Source organism: Tinamus guttatus, unplaced genomic scaffold (genome assembly GCF_059628265.1).
Source record: "Tinamus guttatus ecotype Peru unplaced genomic scaffold, ASM5962826v1 Tinamus_guttatus_pri_ptg001779l, whole genome shotgun sequence".
NCBI classification, from domain to species: domain Eukaryota; kingdom Metazoa; phylum Chordata; class Aves; order Tinamiformes; family Tinamidae; genus Tinamus; species Tinamus guttatus.
The window spans coordinates 2798-19286 of record NW_028290313.1 but is presented as its reverse complement, the minus strand read 5'-3'; the positions used below and the strand labels follow the sequence as shown (position 1 = coordinate 19286).

General features: G+C 68.2%; 3 protein-coding genes across 3 annotated transcripts; 2 read left to right on the top strand and 1 right to left on the bottom strand.

The window, feature by feature from the left end:
- The first annotated feature begins 1404 nt into the window (after positions 1–1404).
- Positions 1405–5626, top strand: LOC148590068 (insulin-like growth factor-binding protein 6). The gene is made up of 4 exons (XM_088539514.1): positions 1405–1693; positions 3168–3289; positions 4541–4660; positions 5491–5626. The coding sequence occupies exons 1-4, from the start codon at positions 1405–1407 to the stop codon at positions 5611–5613; spliced, it is 654 nt and encodes a 217-aa protein (XP_088395640.1). The 3' UTR covers positions 5614–5626.
- Positions 5627–8061: 2435 nt separating this feature from the next.
- On the top strand, positions 8062–8724 carry LOC148590067 (uncharacterized). The gene has a single exon (XM_088539515.1). It carries the CDS (start codon positions 8062–8064, stop codon positions 8722–8724), a length of 663 nt encoding a protein of 220 aa, XP_088395641.1.
- A 1820-nt stretch (positions 8725–10544) lies between these two features.
- On the bottom strand, positions 10545–16277 carry LOC104572376 (cysteine sulfinic acid decarboxylase-like; the record flags this gene model as incomplete). The annotated part of the gene is made up of 12 exons (XM_088539513.1): positions 10545–10719; positions 11529–11618; positions 12273–12324; positions 12429–12628; positions 12723–12804; positions 12896–12960; positions 13769–13885; positions 15425–15480; positions 15556–15643; positions 15723–15838; positions 15937–16043; positions 16187–16277. Coding segments are annotated over 12 exons (1238 nt in total), but the record flags the coding sequence as incomplete, so codon positions are not given.
- Between the last annotated feature and the right edge of the window lie 212 nt (positions 16278–16489).

The window sequence follows — 16489 nt, the reverse complement described above, 5'->3', positions numbered from 1 at the left end:
CGGGTCGAGGGCGCGCGCCCCTATGGTCGGGGGGGCGGGGGCTGTGCGAGGGGCGGCGGTGGGACGGGGGCGGCCGGGGACACGGGGGACACGGGGGACAGCGGGGACACGGGGGACATGGGGGACAGCGGGGACACGGGGGACACGGGGGACAGCGGGGACACGGGGGACATGGGGGACAGGGGGGACACGGGGGACAGCGGGGACACGGGGGACACGGGGGACACTGGGACACGGGGGACACGGGGGACAGCGGCGACACGGGGGACAGGGGGGACACCGGGGACAGCGGCGACACGGGGGACACGGGGGACACTGGGACACGGGGGACACGGGGGACAGCGGGGATACGGGGGACACGGGGGACAGCAGGGACAGCGGCGACACGGGGGACACTGGGGACACGGGGGACAGCAGGGACAGCGGCGACACGGGGGACAGGGGGGACACCGGGGACAGCGACGACACGGGGGACACGGGGGACACTGGGACACGGAGGACACGGGGGACACGGGGGACAGCGGGGATACGGGGGACACGGGGGACAGCGGCGACACGGGGGACACCGGGGACACGGGGGACACGGAGGACACTGGGGACACGGGGGACAGCGGCCACACGGGGGACACCGGGGACAGCGGGGATACGGGGGACACCGGGGCTGTGTGCAGGGGGCGCTGGGGACAGCGGGGACCGTGGCAGCGGGAAGGGGACATCGCACCGGGGGTGACACTGGGGACACCGGGGACACCAGGGATGTGCGCGAGGGGCACTGGGGGCAGCTGGAGCAGGGACGGCGGGGAGGGGGAGGCGCACCGGGGGGCGACAGCGGGGACACCGGGGACACGGGGGACACCGGGGCTGTGCGCGGGGTGGGCAGCGGGGACAGGGGCTGCGAGGTGGGGGCGTCGCACCGGGAGAGACACGGGGGACACGCGTGGGGGGACACTGGGGTGGGCAGCTGGGGTAGGGTGCACGGGGGGGTCCCCTGGGACACCCGGGGCTGTGGCACTGGGGACACGGGGCCGTGCCCTGGTGTGGGCGCTGGGAGGGCCGGGGGACAGCGGGGCTGGACACGGAGGGGACATCGGGACAGAGCATCGGGGACACCGGCTCCCCATGGGGGGCACCAGGCAGTGTGGGGGGACGAGGGGACACCGGGATACGCGGGACAGGAGCCACCCCCGCCGCGGGCAGGGAGATCCCGGTGTCCCGGACCCCGCTCCGGTCCCGGTCCCTCCGGTGCCCCCCGGTGCCCCCCGGGCCGGGCGCACCTGGCGGGGCGGCCCGGGGGGCCGGGCGCGGTATTTAAGGCGGCGGCGGGGCCGGGCGCGGGCAGAGCGGGCGGCGGCGGCGCCCGGTCGCGGTCCCGGTCCCGGCCGCGGTCCCGGTGCCGGCCCGGCCATGCAGGCGGGTTGCTGGCTCGTGTCGGCGCTGCTGCTGGCGCCGGCTCCGTGGGCCGCGGCGGCGGCTGCCGGTACCGGAGCCGGTAGCACCGGAGCCGGGAGCAGCCCCGAGCCGCCGCGCGGCCCCGGGGAGCCGTGCGGGGTCTACACGCCGGGCTGCGCCCGCGGGCTCCGCTGCATCCCCCGCGCCGGGGAGCGCGCCCCGCTCCGCGCTCTGCTCCGCGGCACCGGCGTCTGCCGCGCCCTGGCCCTGCGCGCCCGCCCCGCCGTTACCGACCCCCCCGCAGGTGAGCGGCCCCCGGGACCGGGAGGGCGGTTCGGTTCCCTGGACCCCCCCCCGCCCCGCAGGTGAGCGGCCCTCGGTACCGGGAGGGCGGTTCGGTTCCCTGGACCCACCCCCCGCAGGTGAGCGGCCCCCGGGACCGGGAGGGCGGTTCGGTTCCCTGGACCCCCCCCCAGCAGGTGAGCGGCCCTCGGTACCGGGAGGGCGGTTCGGTTCCCCTGGACCCCCCCCCCGCAGGTGAGCGGCCCTCGGTACCGGGAGGGGCGGTTCGGTTCCCCTGGACCCCCCCGTGGGACCCTCCGCACTCGCGGGGAGGCGGCGCCCGTCGAGGGCAGAGGCGGGAGCCCCGGACACCCTCCTCCCCCCCCCGCCGCCGCCGTTGAGGGGGGGGGCACCGGGGGGAGTCCCCGGGGCGGGATGGGGGCAGCGGGGACGCACGGGGAGGCTCCGGGAAGGCTCCGTCGGGGAGGGACGGGGGCACCGGGACCCCCGCCCCGGATCACGGCGGGGGAAACTCGGGCACCCACCACGGCCCGCGGAGGGACCGTCCGCCGGGAGCGGGACCGGGAGGGACCGGCGGGACGTTGGGATGCGTCGGAGGTCCCGGTGCTTCCGGACATGTCCGGGCAGCGCCGTCCCGGTGCGGGCCGGGGCGGGGGGGACAGCGGGGACGCGTCCCCCGCCGTGTCCCGGGGAGGGGGGTCCTGGCCGTGCCCTGTGTCCCGCGAAGGGAGGGGGTCCCTTATCCCTGTTGGAAGAGCTTGGGGGGGGGGGGGGGGTCCCTTATCCCTGTTGGAAGAGCTGGGGGGAGGGGGGGGTCCCTTATCCCTGTTGGAAGAGCTGGGGCGGGGGGGGGTCCCTTATCCCTGTTGGAAGAGCCGGGGGGGGGGGGGGTCCCTTATCCCTGTTGGAAGAGCTGGGGGGGGGGGGGGGTCCCTTATCCCTGTTGGAAGAGCTGGGGGGGGGGGGGGGTCCCTTATCCCTGTTGGAAGAGCCGGGGGGGGGGGGTCCCTTATCCCTGTTGGAAGAGCTGGGGCGGGGGGGGGTCCCTTATCCCTGTTGGAAGAGCCGGGGGGGGGGGGGGTCCCTTATCCCTGTTGGAAGAGCTGGGGGGGGGGGGTCCCTTATCCCTGTTGGAAGAGCTGGGGTGGGGGGGGGGGGTCCCTTATCCCTGTTGGAAGAGCCGGGGGGGGGCCCCGGGGGGAATGAGGGTGACCCCGGGGGGGGGGGTGCAGGGGACACCCCGTGGTGTCCGGAGGCCATGGCGGGGGGGGGGGACATGCAGCGGGGGGGGGGGCCCTTTGCCACTCCCCCCCCCTCCATGAGTCACCACCCCCCCGTCCCCCCCCCGCGGCGCCTGCGCCGCCCCCGCGTGGCCGTGGGGGGGGCTGCAGCGGGGGGGGGGGGGCACCCGCGGCTCTGGGCGTTGCCCCCCCCCTCGTCTTGACCCCCCCTTTCCCGGTTTTCCTGCTCCATAGGGGACAGCTCCAAGGAAGGGCGCAAAGCGCCGCCCGCCACGTCGGTGCCGCGGGCCCCCCCGGCCCCGCCCGGCGCGCGCGAGCGCCCCCCCCCCGCCGAGGGCCGCCAGGAGCTGGAAACGGTGGGTGACCGGGGGGGACATGGGGGGGACATGGGGGGGGGAAGGTGGGGGACAAGATGGGGACATGGCGGGGGATATGCGGAGGGACAAGATGGGGACAGCCTGGGGGACACGGGGGGGACATGGGGGGGACAAGGTGGGGACATGGCGGGGGATATGGGGAGGGACAAGATGGGGACAGCCTGGGGGACATGGGGGGGGATATGGGGGGGACAGCCAGGGGGACATGGGGGGGACAAGGCAGGGACAGCCGGGGAGACATGGGAGGGACAGCCGGGGGGACATGGTGGGGGGATATGGGGGGGACATGGTGGGGACAAGATGGGGACAGCCTGGGGGACATGGGGGGGACAGCCGGGGGGACATGGCGGGGGATATGGGGAGGGACAAGATGGGGACAGCCTGGGGGACATGGCGGGGGGATATGGGGGGGACATGGTGGGGACAAAGTGGGGACAGCCGGGGGGGAGCATGTGGGGGGACAAAGTGGGGACAGTCGGGGGGACATGGCGGGGGATATGGGGAGGGACATGGGGGGGACAGCCTGGGGGACATGGGGGGGACAGCCGGGGGGACATGGTGGGGGGGATATGGGGGGGACATGGTGGGGACAGCCAAAGGGACGTGGTGGGGACATGGTGGGGACAGCCGGGGGGACACTGGGGGGGGACAAGTTGGGGACAACCAAGGGGACCTGGTGGGGACATAGGGGGGACAAGGTGGGGACAGCCGGGGGACCATGGGGGGAGATATGGTGGGGACAAGGTGGGGACAGCCGGGGGACCATGGGGGGGACAGCCAGGGGGACAAGGTGGGGACATGGGAGGGGGACAAGGTGGGGACAGTTGGGGAGACACGGCAGGGGGAACATGGGGGGACAAGGTGGGGACAGCCCAAGGGACGTGGTGGGGACATGGTGGGGACAGCTGGGGGGACACGGGGGGGGGCAAGGTGGGGACAGCCGGGGAGACATGGGGGGGGACAAGGTGGGGACAGCTGGGGAGATATGGCGGAGACAGCCGAGGGGACGTGGTGGGGGACCAGTTGGGGACAGCCAAGGGGACGTGGTGGGGACATGGTGGGGACACCTGGGGGGACATAGTGGGAGGACACGGTGGGGACCGCCAGGGGAACGAGCTGGGGAAATCCCGGGCGACAAGATGGGGACAAGCAGGGGGAGCAGCAGGGACAGCCCGGGGGTCCCGCCCGTGTCCCCGCGTGTCGCAGCCGCCGTGTCCCCTGGTGTCGCAGGCTCCGTGTCGCCTCCACCTGGCCGCCGTCATGCAGGAGCTGAAGGCTGCCCTGTACCGCAGCGCCGAGGACATCTTCATCCCCAACTGCGACACCAGGGGCTTCTACCGCGCCAAGCAGGTGGGGACCCCCCCGAGCCACCCCCCCGGGGGGGGGGGGGTGACACCCCGAACCCCCCCCCAAGCCGCAGTGTCCCCAATTTGGGTGTCCCGGTAGGAAGCACCGACCCCCCCCGCCCCGCCGCTCCGTGCCTTGAAGTCCCCAAATGGGGGGTCCTGCGTGGGGGGGGGGGGCACCCAGGATCACCCCCCGCCCCCCCGCAGTGTCCCCAAATTGGCTGTCCCGGGTGGGGAATCCCTCAGGGCCCCCCCCGTTTCCAGAGGTGGGGGTGGGTCTGGAGCCTCCCGTGCCTCAGTTTCCCCGCGGTGTTTATACATATATAAAACACACATCTATATATACATATATATGTTTTTTTTTTTTGGGGGGGTACATGGGGTCCCCCATGCGGATTGATGCCCCCCCCTCACATTGACGCCCCCCGCAGCGCCCCCAAATTGGCTGTCCGGGGTGGGGAATCCCTCAGGACCCCCCCGTGCCCCCATTTCCAGCGGGAGGGGAGCCTCCCGTGCCTCAGTTTCCCCGCGGTGTTCATATATATATAAAACATATATATATATATACACATATATATATTTTATTAGGGGGGGCACAGGGGGTCTCCATATATAAAACATATATATATATATTTATTTATTGGGGGGGGCACAGGGGGTCCCTATATATAAAACATATATATATATATTTATTGGGGGGGCACAGGGGGTCCCTATATATAAAACATATATATATATATGTTTTTTTTTTGGGGGGGGGTACAGGGGGTCCCCCATGCGGGTTGATGCCCCCCCCCACGTTGACGTGTCCCCCCCCGTTCCCCCCCCCCGCAGTGCCGGGCCTCCAAGGGGCCGAAGCGGGGCCAGTGCTGGTGCGTGGACCGGACCGGGCACCCGCTGGCCGGCACCGAGGGGCAGGGGGGGGGCACCCGCTGCCCCCCCGGGGGCCCGGCCTGACCCCCCCCCCCCCAACATCCACACCGGGATACGACGGAAAGGGGGGGCCCCTCCCCCCGCACTGGGTCCGGTCGCCCCCATTGGGGGGGGGGGCACCCCAAATCTCCCCCCCCCCCCCCATGGGGCTGCTGTGGCCACCCCCGAATCACTGCGGGGGGGGGGGGGAACCTGGGGATATGGGGGGGCCCCCAATGAGGCGGGATGGGGAGTCCGGGGGGGGGGTCCTGCTGCACCGGGTCGGGAGTCCCGAATAAACCTCGATTTTGGGGGAAAAAAGTGTTATTTTGGGGAAACTCACTTTGGAGAAGTGGTTGTTGTTGTTGTTGTTGTTTTTTGGCCGCGGTTGGAGGCTGCTCCCCCCCCCGCCTTGTCCCCCCCCCCGCCCCATGCCAGACCCTCCCGGGGTTCCCCCTCTGTCCCCCCAAAACCGCCCCCCGACCCCCCAGAACTGCCCCATAGGCCCCCAAACCGCCCCCCCAACCCCTGCCAAGCCGCTTTGGCCACGCCCAGCCCATCGGGACACGCCCCCCTTGGTCCCGCCCTCCAGCCCCGCCCCCTTTTCCCGCCCTTTTCCGCCCTGGCACCGCCCCGCGCGCTTTTTTTGGCGCGCTTTGGAGGCGGGAAAGGGGCTCCGCGCTGGGGTGAGCGGGGGGGACACGGAGCCCCCGACAACCTGGGGGGGGAATCGAGGGGTCCGGGCCCCACAGCAGCTTGGGGGGCGTCGGGGGGGGCCGCCATGCTTGGGTGGGTGCGGGCGACCCTGCCCCATAGCAGACTGGGGACGTCGTGGGGAGGGGGGACGGGTCTGTGCCCCATAGCAGGCTGAAAGGGGAGGGGGGACACGGGGCTGGCCCCATTGCAGGGTGGAGGGGACATCAGGGGGGTCCGGGTACATTGCAGGGTGGAGGGGACATCGGGGGCATCTGGGGCCATTGCAGGTTGGGGGGGACATCAAGGGGGTCTGGCCCCATAGCAGGCTGGAGGGGGCATCAGGGGGTCCGGCCCCATTGCAGCCTGGAGGGGACATCAAGGGGGTCCGGCCCCATTGCAGGCTGGAGGGGACATCAGGGGGTCCAGCCCCATTGCAGCCTGGAGGGGACATCAAGGGGGTCTGGCCCCATTGCAGGCTGGAGGGGACATCAAGGGGGTCTGGCCCCATTGCAGGCTGGAGGAGACATAGGGGGGGTCTGGCCCCATTGCAGGCTGGAGGGGACATCAGGGGGGTCCGGCCCCATTGCAGCCTGGAGGGGACATCAAGGGGGTCTGGCCCCATTGCAGCCTGGAGGGGACATCAGGGGGTCCGGCCCCATTGCAGCCTGGAGGGGACATCAGGGAGATCTGGCCCCATTGCAGGCTGGAGGGGACATCAGGGGGGTCCGGCCCCATTGCCGGCTGGAGGGGACATCAAGGGGGTCCAGGCCCATTGCAGGCTGGAGGGGACATCAGGGGGTCTGGCCCCATTGTAGGCTGAGGGGGGGACATCAAGGGGGTCCGGCCCCATAGCAGGCTGGAGGGGGCATCAGGGGGTCCGGCCCCATTGCAGCCTGGAGGGGACATCAAGGGGGTCCGGCCCCATTGCAGGCTGGAGGGGACATCAGGGGGTCCAGCCCCATTGCAGCCTGGAGGGGACATCAAGGGGGTCCGGCCCCATTGCAGGCTGGGGGGGACATCAAGGGGGTCTGGCCCCATTGCAGGCTAGAGGGGACATCAGGGGCATCTGGGGCCATTGCAGGCTGGGGGGGACATCAAGGGGGTCTGGCCCCATTGCAGGCTGGAGGGGACATCAGGGGGGTCTGGCCCCATAGCAGGCTGGGGGGGACATCAGGGGGTCTGGCCCCATTGCAGGTTGGGGGGGACATCAAGGGGGTCTGGCCCCATTGCAGGTTGGGGGGGACATCAGGGGGTCCGGCCCCATTGCAGCCTGGAGGGGACATCAAGGGGGTCTGGCCCCATTGCAGCCTGGAGGGGACATCGGGGGGGTCTGGCCCCATTGCAGCCTGGAGGGGACATCAGGGGGTCTGGCCCCATTGCAGGCTGGAGGGGACATCAAGGGGGTCTGGCCCCATTGCAGGCTGGAGGGGACATCAGGGGGTCCAGCCCCATTGCAGGCTGGAGGGGACATCGGGGGGCTCTTGCCCCATTGCAGGCTGGGGGGCACCTGGGGAGGTGGGTCCCAAACAGGCTGTGGGTCCCGGTGGGGAGGGAGAGGATTTGGCCCCATAGCAGGTTGGGGGGGGGACATCAGGGGTGTCCTGGCCCCATAACAAGAGTGTGGGACCCCACGGGGTGGGGGGTCTCCTGGCCCCACAGCGATTGGCAGCGACCCCAGGCCCCATAGGAGGCTGAGAGACCCCCGGGGGGCCCAGGCTGGGCTCTGTGCCCCCCAGCAGAGCGGCGAGGGGCAGCGGAGCACCCGGAGCGGCACCCGGAGCGCCGGGAACGCCGGGAATGGCCGGGGCGGACGAGCGCGCGACGCTGCTGGAATTGCAACTGGCCCTGTCCGAGGAGCAATTCCAGGCGTTCAAATTCCTGCTGGAAGAGCGGATCCCCTGGAGCCGCCTGCAGCCCGCGGGGCGCCCCGAGCTCTGCAGCCTCCTGCTGCAGCACTGCCCCGGGCAGGCCCTGCTGCAGAGCGCGGCCATCCTGCGCCGCCTGGGCCGCCTCGACCTCATCCGGCGCTTCCAGCTTCCCGGAACGCCGGAGGGCGGCGAGCGGCATCCCGGCGGATCGGAGGCGATGGAGGAGGGCTCCTCCGGTGAGGATGCGCCCGCTGTTCGGGATGCGGGATGCGCCCTTCCCGCTGCATCCCCGCGTGTGTCCGTAGGGAACGAGCGGCCGCTCGCGGAGCGGGAGCTCATGCAGGTGGCCCGGCTCCTGGGCAAGGAATGGCAGGAGGTGGCCATTTGCTGCCTGGGGCTGGAAAAGCGGCTCCTGGAGCAGATCCGGGAGGACAATCCCGGGAACGTGGTGATCCAGGTGTTCGAGGGGCTCCGCGCGTGGCAGCGCCGCGAGCGGCACCGCGCCACGGCCGCCAACCTGCGCGCGCGCCTGGCCGCGGCCAGCGTCGATCCCGACGTCCTCGTCCTGCTCCGGAGCATCGGGAGCGGCTGACGGAGCGTCCCATGGAGCCGGGATGGCGCCCAGGCCGCCGGCCCTGCCTCCCTTTCCCGGCCTTTTTTACAGGGAATCGAACAGTAAAGGCTCTTTTTCCTACTCTTTTTTTCCCGTGGGATGTTCTTGGGGTCTGGGGACAGAGCCAGGTTCCACCCGGACACTGCTCATCCCGGAGCGGAGATGCAGGACTTTTGCTCCCCTTTCCCGGGAATCCTTCCCCACGGATGCCATTGTGCCCCGTGCCACCTCTTCCCACGGGTCCCGGATTCATCCCGCTCTTCACTCCGTGTTTATTAATCCTGGATTCATCCCGCTCTTTACTCCATATTCATTAATCCCGTGTTCATCCCACTCTTCACTCCGAATTCATTAATCCCGGATTCATCCCGCTCTTCAGTGTTTATTAATCCCAGGTTCATCCCGCTCTTCACTCCGTGTTTATTAATCCCAGATTCATCCCACTCTTCACTCCGAATTCATTAATCCCAGATTCATCCCGCTCTTCGCTCCGTATTCATTAATCCCGGATTCATCCCGCTCTTCACTCCCTGTTTATTAATCCCGGATTCATCCCGCTCTTCACTCCCTGTTTATTAATCCCAGATTCATCCCGCTCTTCACTCTGTGTTTATTAATCCCAGATTCATCCCGCTCTTCACTCTGTGTTTATTAATCCCGGATTCATCCCGCTCTTTACTCTGTGTTTATTAATCCCAGATTCATCCCGCTCTTCACTCCCTGTTTATTAATCCCAGATTCATCCCGCTCTTCACTCCGAATTCATTAATCCCAGATTCATCCCGCTCTTCACTCCCTGTTTATTAATCCCAGATTCATCCCGCTCTTCACTCCGTGTTTATTAATCCCAGATTCATCCCGCTCTTCACTCCGTGTTTATTAATCCCAGATTCATCCCACTCTTCACTCTGTGTTTATTAATCCCAGATTCATCCCGCTCTTCACTCTGTGTTTATTAATCCCGGATTCATCCCGCTCTTTACTCTGTATTCATTAATCCTGGATTCATCCCGCTCTTCACTCCCTGTTTATTAATCCCAGATTCATCCCGCTCTTCACTCCGAATTCATTAATCCCGGATTCATCCCGCTCTTCACTCCCTGTTTATTAATCCCGGATTCATCCCGCTCTTCAGTGTTTATTAATCCCGGGTTCATCCCGCTCTTCACTCCGTGTTTATTAATCCCAGATTCATCCCGCTCTTCACTCCGAATTCATTAATCCCAGATTCATCCCGCTCTTCACTCCGAATTCATTAATCCCGGATTCATCCCGCTCTTCACTCCCTGTTTATTAATCCCGGATTCATCCCGCTCTTCAGTGTTTATTAATCCCGGGTTCATCCCGCTCTTCACTCCGTGTTTATTAATCCCAGATTCATCCCGCTCTTCACTCCGAATTCATTAATCCCAGATTCATCCCGCTCTTCGCTCCGTATTCATTAATCCCAGATTCATCCCACTCTTCACTCCCTGTTTATTAATCCCGGATTCATCCCGCTCTTCAGTGTTTATTAATCCCAGATTCATCCCGCTCTTCACTCCGAATTCATTAATCCCAGATTCATCCCGCTCTTCACTCCGAATTCATTAATCCCAGATTCATCCCACTCTTCACTCCCTGTTTATTAATCCCGGATTCATCCCACTCTTCACTCTGTGTTTATTAGCGTCATCCCTAGGGTGATGGATGCACCGGGGGGTTCGGCCGGTCGGGAGCGATTCCCACCGGGATCGCGGCGGAAGCCGGGCGCATCCGTCGTTCCCGGCGGAGCAGGACGGCCCGGGATTCGCGGGATTCCTACAGATCCTGCCCGAGCCTCTCGATCTCATCCAGGAAGAAATCCAGGTCGGCCCTGGTGACCGCGGGGTTGGTGACGACCTGGCGGAAGAAGTTGGCCCTGGCGCCGTGGGGCTGGTACCCGACCATCATGGAGCCCGTGCGCATCATGCGCTCCTTGATCGCCGGGGCCACCTGCGTGGGGACGGGGGGACACGCGGTGACACCGGGAGGGGACACTCGGTGACACCGGGGGGGGACACTCGGTGTCATCGGGGGGGACCCCGCGGGGTGGGGGGTCCTGGCCCCACAGTGACCCCCGGCCCCATAGGAGGCTGAGGGACCCCCCCGGAGGGTCCAGGCTGGTGGCCGCGGTGCCACCAGACCCCCCCCTGTGTCCCCCCCGTGCCCCAAAACCGCCCCCCCGACGCCCCAGAATTGCCCCATAGGCCCCCAAACCGCCCCCCAGCCCCGCCCCAACCCGGTTTGGCCACGCCCAACCCGCTTTGGCCACGCCCAGCCCATCCGGACACGCCCCCTTGGTCCCGCCCCCCCAGCCCCCCACGCCGCTTTGACCACGCCCAGCCCATCCGGACACGCCCCCCTTGGTCCCGCCCCCCAGCCCCCCACACCGCTTTGACCACGCCCAGCCCATCCGGACACGCCCCCCTTGGTCCCGCCCCCCAGCCCCCCACACCGCTTTGGCCACGCCCCCCGGTCCCGCCCCCCAGCCTCGCCCCCCACCCCCCCCGAACCCGCTTTGGCCACGCCCAGCCCATCCGGACACGCCCCCCTTGGTCCCGCCCCCCAGCCTCGCCCCCCCCGAACCCGCTTTGGCCACGCCCAGCCCACCCGGACACGCCCCCCCCCCCCGGTTCCGCCCTCCAGCCCCGCCCCCTTTTCCCGCCCTTTCCCGCCCTGGCACCGCCCCGCGCGCTTTTTTTGGCGCGTGGTGGCCGCGGTGGCCCCGCTGGTGGCCGCGGTGACCCCGGTGGTGGCCTCACCTTGCCCAGGCGGGCGCCGTAGTCGGCGGTGGCCTCGTGTCCCCGCAGACTGGGTGGCACGAACCAGAAGCAGAGGTTGAGGAACTCGGGCTGGGGGACAACGGGGGACACGGTGGCACCGCGGGGACCCGCCGGAGCGCCCGGAAAACGGGAGCGCCCGCGAGCCCCGTTTTGGGAATCACGGGCCAAATCCCCTGGTTCCCTTGTTCCTGCTTCGGGAATCACGTGCCGATTCCCTTGTTCCTGGTGCTTTGGGAATCACGGGCCGGCTCCTGTGATTCCCTTGTTCCTGGTGCTTTGGGAATCACGGGCCAAATCCCATGGTTCCCTTGTTCCTGGTGCTTTGGGAATCATGGGCCGGTTCCCTTGTTCCCGGTGCTTTGGGAATCACGGGCCAAATCCCGTGGTTCCCTTGTTCCTGGTGCTTTGGGAATCACGGGCCGATTCCCTTGTGCCTGGTGCTTTGGGAATCACAGACCATATCCCGTGGTTCCCTTGTTCCTGGTGCTTCAGGAATCACAAGCCAAATCCCATGGTTCCCTGTGCCTGGTGCTTCGGGAATCATGGGCCGGTTCCCTTGTTCCCTGGTGCTTCGGGAATCACGTTCCAAATCCCGTGGTTCCCTCGTGCGTATCCCGCTCCCCTTGGATTTGCGGCACGTGCAGGGGGTGCACGAGGATCCCCGGACACCGGCGCCATCCCGGCGCCGTCGCTCCCAGCCCCTTCCCGCCGGGAATCCCGTACCTCCAGCACCAGCTGGAATCCTTCCCTCCTCTTCAGCTCCTCGGCCAGGTACCTGCGGGCCAAGCAGGAACGCGAGACACGGGATCAACCTACGGATGAGGAACCGGAGCGGCCCCGAACGGCTTCCGAGGGTTATCCCGGGTATCCGGCGCTCACCGGGTGCACTCGAATGCCCGATCCACGCGTTGTTCCAGGCCTTCCGTTCCCACGGCTTTCCATAGGATCCACAATTTGAGGCAATCCACCCTGCGGCCGCATTGGATGCTCTTGTCCCCGGTGTCGTAGGACACGTCGTAGAACTTGTCGGGCTGGAACAGGTACGTGGCGCCGGCGCCGTGACACCGCTGGAGCAGCCCCTGGGGGACACGGGTGTCACCCGCGTGGGGACGGTCCCCACGGGCGTCCCCAGGGTTGGGATATTGGGAAAAGCGGGATGGATGCGGGACCTACGGAGCCGTCGCGGAGCAGGAAGGCCGAGCATTGCAAGCCGGCCGCGAGCAGCTTGTGGGGGTTCCAGGCCACCGAATCCGCCCTGCGGGAGAGGGACGGAGCGGGATGGATGCGGGATGCAGGGAGCCGGAGCCGGATCCCGTTCCGTGGCGGAGCCGGATCCCGGGACTCGCCTGTCGATGCCGTCCAGGAGGTGCCGGTGCTTCCTGGAGAGCAACGCGCTGCCGCCCCAGGCGGCCTGCGAGGGGACACGGGGGCGTCAGGGCAGGCGCCATCCCTTGGGAAAAGCCCCTGGAAATGACGGAGGGGGGGAGTATCCCTCAGGAAAACTCCCTGGAAATGATGGAGGGGGGTGTCCCTCAGGAAAAGCCCCTGGAAAAGCCGGGGGGGGGGGTGTCCCTTGTGAAAAGCCCCTGGAAATGACGGAGGGGGGGGGGGTGTCCCTTGGGAAAAGCCTCTGGAAAAGCTGCGGGGGGGGGGGGGTGTCCCTCGGGAAAAGCCCCTGGAAAAGCTGGAGGGGGTGTCCCTCGGGAAAACCACCTGGAAAAGCTGGGGGGGGGGTGTCCCTTGGGAAAAGCCCCTGGAAAAGCTAGAGGGGGGTGTCTCTCAAGAAAAGCCCCTGGAAATGATGGAGGGGGATATCCCTTGGGAAAACCTCCTGGAAAAGCTGGGGGGGGGGTGTCCCTTGGGAAAAGCCCCTGGAAAAGCCGGGGAGGGGGTGTCCCTTGGGAAAAGCCCCTGGAAAAGCCGGAGGGGAGTGTCCCTCGGGAATCCCCTCTGGAAAAGCTGGGGGGGGGGTATCCCTTGGGAAAACCCCCTGGAAAAGCTGGGGGGGGTGTCCCTCGGGAAAACCCCCTGGAAATGATGGAGGGGGGTGTCCCTCGGGAAAACCCCCTGGAAAAGCCGGGGGGGGGTGTCCCTTGGGAAAAGCCCCTGGAAAATCTTGGGGGGGGGGTGTCCCTTGGGAAAACCCCCTGGAAAAGCCAGGAGGGGTGTCCCTCGGGAATCCCCCCTGGAAACGGCATCCCGATGCGCTCCGCACTCACGTCCACGTGCAGCCACAGGCCGTGGCGCTGGCACACGGCGGCCACGCTCCGCAGCGGGTCGAAGGCGCCCAGCACCGTGGTGCCGCTGGTGGCACTCACGAAGAAGGGCACGGCGCCCTGCGGGGACACGGGGACAGCGCTGGGGGGACAAGGGGGACAAGGGGACAGCGCTGGGGGGACACGGGGACAAGGGGGAGCCCTGCGGGGACACGGGGACAGCGCTGGGGGGACAAGGGGACAAGGGGGAGCCCTGCGGGGACAAGGGGACAGCGCTGGGGGGACAAGGGGACAAGGGGACAGCGCTGGGGGGACAAGGGGGAGCCCTGCGGGGACACGGGGACAGCGCTGGGGGGACAAGGGGACAAGGGGACAGCGCTGGGGGGACAAGGGGACACGGGGGAGCCCTGCGGGGACACGGGGACAGCGCTGGGGGGACAAGGGGACAAGGGGACAGCGCTGGGGGGACAAGGGGGAGCCCTGCGGGGACACGAGGACAGCGCTGGGGGGACACGGGGACAAAGGGACAAAGGGGAGCCCTGCAGGGACAAGGGGACAGCGCTAGGGGGACAAGGGGACACGGGGACAGCACTGGGGGGACAAGGGGACAAGGGGACAAGGGGGAGCCCTGCGGGGACAAGGGGACAGCGCTAGGGGGACAAGGGGGGGCCCTGCGGGGACACGGGGACAGCGCTGGGGGGACAAGGGGACACAGGGGAGCCCTGCGGGGACAAGGGGACAGCGCTGGGGGGACAAGGGGGAGCCCTGTGGGGACAAGGGGGACAGCGCTGGGGGGACAAGGGGACACGGGGACAGCGCTGGGGGGACAAGGGGACACGGGGGAGCCCTGCGGGGACAAGGGGACAGCGCTGGGGGGACAAGGGGGAGCCCTGTGGGGACAAGGGGACAGCGCTGGGGGGACAAGGGGACACGGGGACAGCACTGGGGGGACAAGGGGGAGCCCTGCGGGGACAAGGGGACAGTGCTGGGGGGACACGGGGACACGGGGGAGCCCTGCGGGGACACGGGGACAGCGCTGGGGAGCCCCGTGGGGACAAGGGGAAGCCCTGAGGGGACACGGGGGAGCCCTGCGGGGACAAGGGGACAGCGCTGGGGGGACAAGGGGACAGCGCTGGGGAGCCCCGTGGGGACAAGGGGGAGCCCTGAGGGGACAAGGGGGAGCCCTGCGGGGACAAGGGGACAAGGGGGAGCCCTGCGGGGACACGGGGACAGCGCTGGGGAGCCCTGTGGGGACAAGGGGGAGCCCTGTGGGGAGAAGGGGACAGCGCTGAGGAGCCCTGTGGGGACAAGGGGACAGCGCTGGGGAGCCCCGTGGGGACACGGGGGAGCCCTGCGGGGACAAGGGGACAGCTCTGGGGAGCCCTGCGGGGACAAGGGGACAGCTCTGGGGAGCCCTGCGGGGACACGAGGACAAGGGGGAGCCCTGTGGGGACAAGGGGACAGCGCTGGGGAGCCCTGCGGGGACAAGGGGGAGCCCTGTGGGGACAAGGGGACAGCTCTGGGGAGCCCCGTGGGGACAAGGGGACAGCGCTGGGGAGCCCCGTGGGGACACGGGGGAGCCCTGCGGGGACACGGGGACAGCACTGGGGCCACCATCCGCGCGTCTCCACGTCCGGGGCCGTCCCCTGCCCGCCCCACCTCGGCCTTGGCCCGCTCGATCTCCTTCTCCAGCTCCTCCGGGAGCATTTTCCCCCCTGGAAGGGAAGGGCACGAGCGGGATTGGGCGCCGGAGCGGAGCCGGGACGCGCTCCGGTTCCGAACGCCCCGGCGTTCCCACCTCCCGTCGGTGCCGACCAGGCGGACGTTGTCGGTGCCGATGCCCAGGAACGCGGCTCCTTTCTGGATGGAGTAGTGGCTCTGGGAATGGAGCGGGTCACGGAGCGCTCCCAAACGCTCCCGCGCGCATCCCGGCGCGGAGCGTCCGCATTCCCGGTACCTCCCGGGATGTGAAGAGCGCCAGGCGCGGCAGGGCCCAGCTCCCTTTCCGCTTGCTCTCCGGGAAGCGTCGGAATCGGGCCACGTTCATGGCATACATATTGGATACGGAGCCACCTGCGAGGAGACAAACGCCCCCGGCCGTGTCATCCCAGAGCCGGGAATGAGCCCCCTATCCCGGGAATTCCGACGGGAAGGGTGCTGGATTCGCGCACCCGGAGCGAAGATGCCGTCGCCGCCGCTCCAGCCGAGCAGCTCCCGCAGTTTGGCCAGGACGACCTCTTCCATGAGCACGAACACGGGCGCGATCTCGTACGTGTACCTGGAAGCGCGAGCCGGAGTCGGATGCGCCGCGGGATGCTCCCGCTTCCAAACCTCTGGATGGAAGGGAGAGCCCTCCCGAATTCCCGTTGTTTACGGAGGTTCCTTGGGTGCTATGGAGCCTCCCGGGCTCCGGGCGCTCACTGGCTGGTGTTGAGGGTCTCCGTGATCATGCGTCCCACCAAGGCGTGATGATCCAAGCCGGAAAACAGCTGGTTGAAGAAGCGCGGATGACCTGGAGAGGGTGAAAGGAGAGACCTTGGGATGTCCCAGGGAGGACAGGGATGTCCCAGGGAGAACAGGGATGTCCCAGGGAGGAACAGGGATGTCCCAGGAAGGACAAGGATGTCCCAGGGAGGACAGGGATGTCCCAGGAAGGAGAGACCTTGGAGATATCCCAGGGAGGACAGGGATGTCCGATGGAGGACAGGGATGTCCCAGGGAGGA